General features: G+C 38.5%; 1 protein-coding gene across 9 annotated transcripts in view; it reads right to left on the bottom strand.

Annotated features, from left to right (window-relative positions):
• BIRC6 (baculoviral IAP repeat containing 6) overlaps positions 1 to 10,264 on the bottom strand; it is a 215,943-nt gene that overhangs the window by 66,188 nt on the left and 139,491 nt on the right. For all 9 annotated transcript variants that reach the window (XR_824319.1, XM_010829827.1, XM_010829820.1 and 6 more), the window contains 4 exons: positions 10,081 to 10,212; positions 8,950 to 9,117; positions 7,302 to 7,475; positions 5,732 to 5,928 (listed from right to left, as the gene is read on the bottom strand). Coding sequence is in view for 8 of the 9 variants with exons in the window: in XM_010829827.1 (XP_010828129.1) it covers positions 5,732 to 5,928; positions 7,302 to 7,475; positions 8,950 to 9,117; positions 10,081 to 10,212 (671 nt within the window). In the remaining variant the exon portion in view is untranslated. The remainder of the gene's footprint in view (positions 1 to 5,731; positions 5,929 to 7,301; positions 7,476 to 8,949; positions 9,118 to 10,080; positions 10,213 to 10,264) is intronic.

Here is a 10,264-nt window from a genome sequence, read left to right as displayed (position 1 = left end):
TGCTATGCTAAGTCACTTCAGTCGTGTCCGACTCTGTGCGACCCCATAGAGAGCAGCCCACCAGGCTCCCCCATCCCTGGGATTCTCCAGGCAAGAACACTGGAGTGGGTTGCCATTTCCTTCTCCAATGCATGAAAGTGAAAAGTGAAAGTGGAGTCGTTCAGTCGTGTCCGACTCTTAGCGACGCCATGGATTGCAGCCTAACAGGCTCCTCCATCCATGGGATTTTCCAAGCAAGAGTACTGGAGTGGGGTGCCATTGCCTTCTCCGAAAACAAGATAAAAACATCATAAAAAGAGTACACACCAAAATCTGTATTCATTTTCTATATGTTTTGCTGTAACACATCACCACAAACTTACTGACTTAAAACAACACAAATTTATTATCTGAAAGATTTAAAGGTCAGAAATCTAAGAATCTTATGGAGCTGGAATCAAAGCTTTGGATCCTAAGTATCCGATGCTCTTTCTGGAGGCTCTCAGGGAGTGTCAGTTCCTTGTGTTTTCCATCTACTAGAGACCATTCAAGCAAAGGAGAAAAGGAAAGATATAAGCATCTGAATGCAGAGTTCCAAAGAATATCAAGGAGAGATAAGAAAGCCTTCCTCAGTGACCAATGCAAAGAATTAGAGGAAAACAACAGAATGGGAAAGACTACAGATCTCTTCAAGAAAATTATAGAGATACCAAGGGAACATTTCATGCAAAGATGGGCTCGATAAAGGACAGAAATGATATGGACCTAACAGAAGCAGAAGATATTAAGAAGAGATGGCAAGAATACACAGAAGAACTATACAAAAAGATCTTCACGACCAAGATAATCACGATAGTGCGATCACTCACCTAGAGCCAGATATCCTGGAATGTGAAGTCAAGTGGGTCTCAGGAAGCATCACTACAAAGCTAGTGGAGGTGATGGAATTCCAGTTGAGCTATTTCAAATCCTGAAAGATGATGCTGTGAAAGTGCTGCACTCAATATGCCAGCAAATTGGGAAAACTCAGCAGTGGCCACAGGACTAGAAAAGGTCAGTTTTCATTGCAATCTCAAAGAAAGGCAAGGCCAAAGAATGCTCAAACTACCACACAATTGCACTCATCTCACGTTAGTAAAGTAATGCTCAAAATTCTCCAAGCCAGGCTTCAGCAATACGTGAACCGTGAACTTCCAGATGTTCAAGCTGGTTTTAGAAAAGGCAGAGGAACCAGAGATCAAATTGCCAACATCTGCTGGATCATGGAAAAAGCAAGAGAGTTCCAGAAAAACATCTATTTCTGCTTTATTGACTATGCCAAAGCCTTTGACTGTGTGGATCACAATAAACTGTGGAAAATTCTGAAAGAGATGGCAATACCAGACCACCTGACCTGCCTCTTGAGAAACCTCAGGAAGCAGGTTTCTCAAGCAACAGTCAGGAAGCAACAGTTAGAACTGGACGTGGAACAACAGACTGGTTCCAAATAGGAAAAGGAATATGTCAAGGCTGTAATATTGTCATCCTGCTTATTTAACTTATATGCAGAGTACATCATGAGAAATACTGGGCTGGAAGAAGCACAAGCTGGAATCAAGATTCCTGAGAGAAATATCAATAACCTCAGATATGCAGAAGATACCACCTTTACGGCAGAAAGTGAAGAGGAACTAAAAAGCCTCTTGATGAAAGTGAAAGAGGAGAGTGAAAAAGTTGGCTTAAAGCTCAACATTCAGAAAACGAAGATCATGGCATCCGGTCCCATCACTTCATGGGAAATAGATGGGGAAACAGTGGAAACAGTGGCAGACTTTATTTTTGGGGGCTCCAAAATCACTGTAGATGGTGATTGCAGCCATGGAGTTAAAGACACTTACTCTTTGGAAGGAAAGTTATGACCAACCTAGATAGCATATTCAAAAGCAGAGACATTACTTTGCCAACAAAGGTCCGTCTAGTCAAGGGTATGGTTTTTCCAGTAGTCGTGTATGGATGTGAGAGTTGGACTGTGAAGAAAGCTGAGCGCCAAAGAATTGATGCTTTTGAACTGTGGTGTTGGAAAAGACTCTTGAGAGTCCCTTGGATTGCAAGGAGATCCAACCAGTCCATTCTAAAGGAGATCAGTCCTGGGTGTTCTTTGGAAGGAATGATGCTAAAGCTGAAACTCCGATACTTGGGCCACTTCATGCAGAGTTGACTCATTGGAAAAGACTCTGATGCTGGGAGGTACTGGGGGCAGGAGGAGAAGGGGACGACAGAGGATCAGATGGCTGGATGGCATCACCGACTTGATGGATGTGAGTTTGAGTGAACTCCGGGAGTTGGAGATGGACAGGGAGGCCTGGTGTGCTGCGATTCATGGAGTCGCACAGAGTCGGACACGACTGAGCGACTGAACTGAAACTGAGAGACCATTCATATTCCTTGGCTTTCAGCTGCTTCATTTGAACCTCTGCTTTCATCATCACATCTCCCTCTTTTACTATGCTAGCACTGTCACACAATTTTCTTCATTCGTGGCTCAGGGTTAGATGACTGAGGGGATCCATGACTGATCTCTTCACACAGCTCTGTATGTGACTGACTACACTGCTGCTGCTGCTCCTAAGTCGCTTCAGTCGTGTCGGACTCTGTGCCACCCCACAGACGGCAGCCCACCAGACTCCAGGAAAGAACAATGGAGTGGGTTACCATTTCCTTCTCCAATGCATGAAAGTGAAAAGTGAAAGTGAAGTTGCTCAGTCGTGTCCGACTCTTTGCGACCCCATGGACTGTAGCCTGCCAGGCTCCTCAGTCCATGGGATTTTCCAGGCAAGAGTACTGGAGTGGGTTGCTATTGTGCCTTGATTTATCTGAGGCACCAGTAAACACTGAAAGCCACATCCTTGGCTTTCTCTCCAGAGCATGCTTTTCTGATAGCGTACCTCTAATTTTAGCATCTTCTCTCAATTTATCTTTTTCCTCTCACATTTTACTATTAGTACCAAGAAGAAAACAGGTAATTTCACACTTAGGTTGGAAATTCAGCTGAATATCCAAGTTCATCACTTACAAGTCCTGCTTTTCACATACAGGACACAAACATGCTAAGATTTCTATCACTAAAAGACATGGAGTCTCCTTTCCTCCAGTTTCCAATAACATTTTCCTCATTTCCTACTAAACTACACCACTAGTACTTTTAACATCCATATTTATACCAACAATCTGCTTAACCCAATTTAGGTATTCTCTATGACACTTCCCTTTTGGCTCAGATGGTAAAACATCTGCCTACAATGCAGGAGACCAGGGTTCAATCACTGGGTTGGGAAGATCTCCTGGAGAGGGAAATGGCAATCCACTCCAGCACTCTTGCCTGGAAAATCCCATGGACGGAGGAGCCTGGCAGGCTACAGTCCATGGGGTCGCAAAGAGTCGGACACGACTGAGCGACTTCACTTCACTTCACTATGATATATAGGTTCTCTCTATCATGATCCTCATTTTCTTCTGGGCTCTCACTGGACAAGGCTTTACCATGCATATTTCTACTAATCGTCTGTTCAAGGCAATTTATATCATGCTCCTCAAAATTCTTCCATGACAAATATTCAATTCTAAAGTCACTTTCACTCTTTTGGCTATTTATTATAGCAGTACTTGGTCTCCAATCACTGTAATGAACCATACTGAATACTGAACTAGGAAAGTCATTTTCACTGAGCAACAATAATCCTGAGAATGTTGGAGTTTTTTCCATTTCAAACTTTTAGCTATATCATTACAATTTTTAGAAAGCAATGAAATTTTACTCATATTTTTCTGTGACAGTCATCTTATATCCTGATTATATTAAAAAATAAAAATACCATAAGTTCTTTGAATAGAAGTAATAACCATTTATCTAAATAGGTATTATTGTGGGTTTAACTGTATCCTCCCAAAGATATGCTCAAGTCCTAACCCCCAGCACCTGTGAATGTGAACTTATTTGAAAACAGGGTCTTTGCAGATGTAATCAATTAAGAGATGAGGTCATACTGGCTCAGGGTGGACCTCAAATCCAATGAACAGTGTTTTTATAAGGGGCAGAAGATACAGATAGAGAAAAGGAAGACAGCCATGTAAAAATGCAGGCAGAACTGGAGTGCTGTAGTTAGAGGGCAATGAATGCCCTTGTTATGCTATGCTAAGTCACTTCAGTCGTGTCCGACTCTGTGTGACCCCAGAGACAGGAGCCCACCAGGCTTCCCCGTCCCTGGGATTCTCCAGGCAAGAACACTGGAGTGGGTTGCCATTTCCTTCTCCAATGCATGAAAGTGAAAAGAGAAAGTGAAGTCGCTCAGTCGTGTCCGACTCTTATCGACCCCATGGACTGCAGCCTACCAGGCTGCTCTGTCCATGGGATTTGCCAGGCAAGAGTACTGGAGTGGGGTGCCATTGCCTTCTCCATGAATGCCCTTAACTGTCAGCAATAATCAGAAACTAAGAAGAGGTAAAGAAGGATTCTCCCTTAGAGCCTTCAACATGAGCATGGCTCTGGTGACACCTTGATTTCAGACTTACAGCCTGCTGACCTGTAAGAAAATTAAATTTCTGTTGTTTTAAGCCACCCGGTTTGTGGTACTTTGTTACAGCAGCCCTAGGAAACTAATACATACATAAACTTGTACACACACACACAAAGTAGATAAAATTACAGAGAATAATTTCCCTACCTCAATCAACAAAAATAAAGAACGTCCTATTTACAACTCTCCATGCATCACACACTTCCTTCATTTAATAAAAGGACATTTAAAGTACACCCCTCAATGACAGTAACATTAACAGACAGGGGAAGAAGTTAAAGTTTTAAAAATGACTTAAATAGAAATGGCACTTAAAAAGAAATAAAAGTGAAGCAAAAAGACATAGACATAGTGTATTTGGGTAGAAGTATATACTATTATCTCACTCCCCTATTTTCTAGTAGTATCTACAATTAGGGGCTTCCCTGGTGGCTCAGAGGTTAAAGCGTCTGCCTGGAATGTGGGAGACCCGGGTTCAATCCCTGGGTCGGGAAGATCCCCTGGAGAAGGAAATTGCAACCCACTCCAGTACTCGTGCCTGGAGAATCCCATGGATGGAGAAGCCTGGTAGGCTAAAGTCCATGGGGTCCCAAAGAGTTGGACACAACTGAGTGACTTCACTTTCACTTTCATCTATAATTAATATCACATCTTAAGTAGCATAAAAATAAAAACACTATTGTGATGACCTTGGCAAATGTGCTTGGTTTACATTGCATCCTAAAGGAAATCAAAAAATAAATAAATAAATAAATAAAGGAAATCAGTCCTGAATATTCATTGGAAGGACTGATATTAAAGCTGAAACTACAATACTTTGGCTACCTTATGTGAAGAGCTGACTCATCTGAAAAGACCCTGATGCTGAGAAAGATTGAGGGCAGGAGGAGAAGGGGATGACAGAGGATGAGACGGTTGTCGGATGGTATCACCGACTCAATGGACATGAGTTTGGGTAGATTTCAGGAGTTGGTGATGGACAGGTAGGCCTGGTGTGCTGCAGCCCACGGCATGCCAAAGAGTCGGACACAACTGAGCGACTGAACTGAATTCTTAGAAAGCTCCATATAGGCTAAGCTTTGAAAGATTTATACAATACTCAAAGATTTTAAGGGAAAGGGTACTTCCAAAGGTTAAGTTAAACCTAAACAAAAAAACAGGTCTTTGCCGTGAATAATTAATTGGGAATCTTATCTTACCTGTTGAATTACTTCTGGATATAGCATGGGTAATCTTTCTGCAATAAGAGCCAGTCCACCCATTCCTGCAAAAACTTGTAATGGTGACTGAATGGGACAGGTTTCAAGTAAAGATTCATCCAATATCCCATCCATACATTCATCACTTGGAGTGAGAGCCTCATCATCGGGACAACTACCAAGTAAATCTCCATGATCTAGAAGAATAATTGCAAATAACAGCTAAAAGAGAGGATCTATTTTTATAATACTTAATCATTTACAAAGCAGATGCTATTGCCATCTCTCTATTCAACAAAAGGGCATAATTATCCTGCTATTCAGATTTAGTTATTTTAAAGCTAGATGCTACAAAAATATTTAAATAACTTCTGATGTTGCTCCCTATAGTTGTTTCACTACGTGGTCTAGTCAGGATCAGCATCATATTGAGAGCTTTTGAAATGCAGACTCTCAGGTCGTACTCTGGACCTACTGAATAGGAGGCTGCAATTTTATAATGTCCTGTAGGGGATTTGCAAGCACACTGAAGTCTGAGAAGTACTATTCTTTAGGGCAAATAAGTAAAACATCAGAGACTTCAGAAAATATTAATGTATGTGCCTGTTATGCTCTAAAAGTATTCAATTAGGAAAAACTGAATAGTGACAAAAAATTTTCTTACTGAAAACTGAAAATCATACCATATTGATTAAATCTGAATCACTCACAGAGGAAAACCAAAAGCTTATGTTCACATACAACCAGATCCTATGAACATTAAAAGAGACAAATTATCCTGCTGAAAATTTGGGCAAAGGAAATGTATTAAAATTTATTAAAGAGCACAAAGGGCTAATAATTAAAAACTGAACTTTAATCAAGGGAAAAATTGAAGATAAATAAGATACCATATCCCACACTATGAAAATCATTGCTTAAATAGCATTTATAGTAGTGAAATACTAGAATGAGAATGCTTCAACAACTGTGAAACAGATAAATTGTTACATCCATATAAAAATAGGAAGTAAAAATGCACATTTAGAAATATTTCATTGAATATATAAAAATAAAAAGGTAAGAAACTGTATGATCCCACTTTTGAGAAAAAAAATGCTTATGAGCACAAAATATCACTCAGTATAAATTATCAGTAAATTGGAAATTCTAAATGGGGCCCACACTTTGATTATAAAATTATGAACAATTAACATGGCTCATTCAGAAATATTTTTTAAAAATTAGGAAGTCCCTGGCAGTCCAGTGGTTAGGACTCCATGCTTTCACTGCTGAGAGCCAGAGTTCAATCTATGGTCGGGGAACTAAGATTCAACAAACTGAATGGTGTAGCCAAAGGGGGAAAAAAAATTAAAGCATATGGGCCCATAAAAAATAAAGTGATGCTACACAAGGAATTAACATTAATTTCCAACAGAAATAATGGCAATTTTCTATATTCACAAATAGTCATAAATAAAAAAAAGTATCTCAAGCTGATGTAATAAAATGTACATTAAGTAATCAGCTACAGAAATCCCTGCCTGCTCAGATTACAGACTGTAACTTAAAAGAAGTATCGTACACGTACCTTTTTCAGGGTGCAGTCTTTTAAAAGAATCTGTTTTTGACAGACTTGGGTCTGTGATAACTCTGGATCCCAATTTAACAGTCAGATCTATTGAACGGTAACCTTGAGGAAGTTTTCGGTCATATAGCAGAGTTAAAAGTTGAGCAAGCGTCATTTCAGCTGGCAACGGCTGGCCTAAAAATGACATAACTAAGTCAAAACTGGAATCCAAGAGGGAGATGTTTACTTGATTCAGTTTATTCAATCACTTAATGCTTTTAGTAAATTACAGGTTAAGAGTTTGATTCTGACACCAATTTCAAAACAATATAAAAACAGCCAACAGAAAGTTTATAAAACTCAAATCTGTTTCTGACAAGTGTAAACAATAATGTCTATACAAAGTGATGGACAGGGAGGCCTGGCATGCTGCAGTCCATGGGGTTGCAAAGAGTCAGACACCACTAAGCTACTGAACTGAACTGAAACAAAGTGTTAATTAGTTACTAACCAAATCCCACTAAGATCTTCTGAGCATTGGTGAAAAGAGAGAAAAAAAATTTCCATAAATCTGGAGTTGGCACATCTTTTCCGAAAAGGCTAGATAATAAATATTTTAAGCTACAGAGGTCATACGGTCTCTGCTCCAACTACTACCTCTACTGTAGCATGAAAATAACTATGGGCAATACATAAATGAATGGGCATAGCTGCACTCCTATGTAAAGATATTTTTAAATTATTTATTTCAACTGGAGGATAATTTCTTTACAATACTGTGGTGGCTTTTGCCATAAATCACCCATGGGTGCACATGAGTCCCCCCGTCCTGAACCCCCTCCCGACCTCCCTCCCCACCCCATCCTTTTGGGTTGTCCCAGAGCACCAGCTTTGAGTGCCCTGCTTCATGCATCAAACTTATACTGGTCATCTATTTTACATATGGTGATATACATGTTTCAATGCTATTCTTTCAAATCATCCCACCCTCTCCTTCTCCCATATAGCCCTAAAGTCTGTTCTTTACATCTTTGTCTCTTTTGCTGTCTTGTATATAGAATGGGTATAGCTGTATTCCTATGAAAATGTTTTTATAAAAAGAAACATCCAGTCTACCTGGCATACTTTACTGACCTCTGTAGAAATCAACAATGTCTAAAGCTAAGAAGTAAAATCCAAAGTTAGTTGGCAATTTGATTATAATGATACAGCACACACATGCAGATAAAATGGCTATTACCTCGACAAAAGGAAAATATACTGGTCAAAGAATATGATTCAGGAAGAGAGGAAGCTTAACTATCAGGGCTACATCTAAGAATTCCACTGCTAGAACTAGTTCTTTAAAATTAACCTCATGCTATGTCCTGTATAACTTGTTATGAATTAACTAAACATTAATTTTACTGATCATTTTATAGCACATTCATAACAAAATTTAAGAAGCTAGTGCAAAACTGCAACATTATAATGTTTAAAAAGGGTATCAAATAAGTTACTTTCTTTTTATTCTCACTTTTCTTGGAGAGATCTGTATGTATAAAAGTCTCACCAAATTATTTATCTCATCAACAGCATCTGATTAAACATGATTTTGGTTATGACACGTGATTTACTCATTTGTAAGATTACTAAAATTTTTGATATGCTTTATCATTGTGAACATTACCAGCTAAGAGTTTGTGGAACAGGTGAAACACAGGGACCGTAATTATCTTGCTGGCAGCGTCTGCTCCTGAGGAGGCACTTCCTGTTTTATCAGGCATTGTCCTCCCCCTCCTGGATGGTGGGCGAGGTGGCGTAGATGACACAGCACGTTTAGATTGGGACTTCAGCCCTAAAACAAACAAACAAAAACGTTACATAGCCAACACACTACTGAAGTAAAAGTGCATTTCCACAATATATTACTAAAGCACCAGGAACACCAAAAGACTCAAGTATTTCTTTTCCTGTAGTATCTAATCTCTTGATCCTATTTGTATTTGATCCTATTTGTCATTTATTATACTTCATGAATAACTGGACATGATTTAGCAACTAAACCACCACAATGAATAACTGGATGCATGTGTAACTATTTTTCAAGAAAGTATAAATTAATTCCTGTATTCTCTGAAATACATGTAGATGAGCATCCATTTACTGGAAAGTAATTTTGTGCAAATATATACAGAAAAGCTTGTGTTCTTAATTTTTCTCTGAGAAAGAACAGATTAAACCAATATATGTCTTCTATTTAAGAAGAAATGTAATCTAGGTTGAGCTTTCTCTTCTGAACTAAGAATTTTGTTAAGAAAAACATCCTCCAAGATTATCCCTTATCTTGACCAATTTTTCCTCTTCCTGCATCTAATATAGTAAAAACTCAGTTTTCAACCAATTTTCTTTTGAAGATTTTTATTTTCTAATTTTATGGAATGAGCACAATATCGTAAGTGAAAACTACTGAATACTTTTTCAATTTGTATTTTATATTAAAAAAAAAATTACAGAAAAATTCCTTAAGACTTAGTGAACTTTTAGAGTATAAGTGTCTGTACACTGTCAAGTTGAAATGCAGCATCTAAACTATTAACACATGTTCAGCATCTGATGAGATACAGTAAGCACAAAATAAGTTTAATAATTCCAATGCCAAAGAGTAACTGATTTCTGATACAACCATTGTGTATTTAATATTAAGACATCATTACACCAGCTTTTTACATTAATACTGTTTATTACATGAAGTTCCTATAAATATGTTACACTTTATAGAAACCAACAAAATCAAGATTATATACGAAAAAAATCATACCTGAAGCAACAACAACACTGTAATTATCCTGAAATCCATTTTCTGCCTTAACTTTTTCTTTTTCTTCATGGTTTTTCTTTTCCTTGTCATCTTTTTGTTCACTGATTAGTTTAGCAGTGATACTTGGTGTATCTATAAGAAATTTTTGTGTAAAATACATTGATTCTCAAAAATCATTAAGAAG

The sequence above is a fragment of the Bison bison genome, unplaced genomic scaffold, assembly GCF_000754665.1.
Source record: "Bison bison bison isolate TAMUID 2011002044 unplaced genomic scaffold, Bison_UMD1.0 scf7180017864508, whole genome shotgun sequence".
NCBI classification, from domain to species: domain Eukaryota; kingdom Metazoa; phylum Chordata; class Mammalia; order Artiodactyla; family Bovidae; genus Bison; species Bison bison.
The sequence above is the reverse complement of the archived record's forward strand: the minus strand, read 5'-3'. Positions and strand labels throughout refer to the sequence as shown.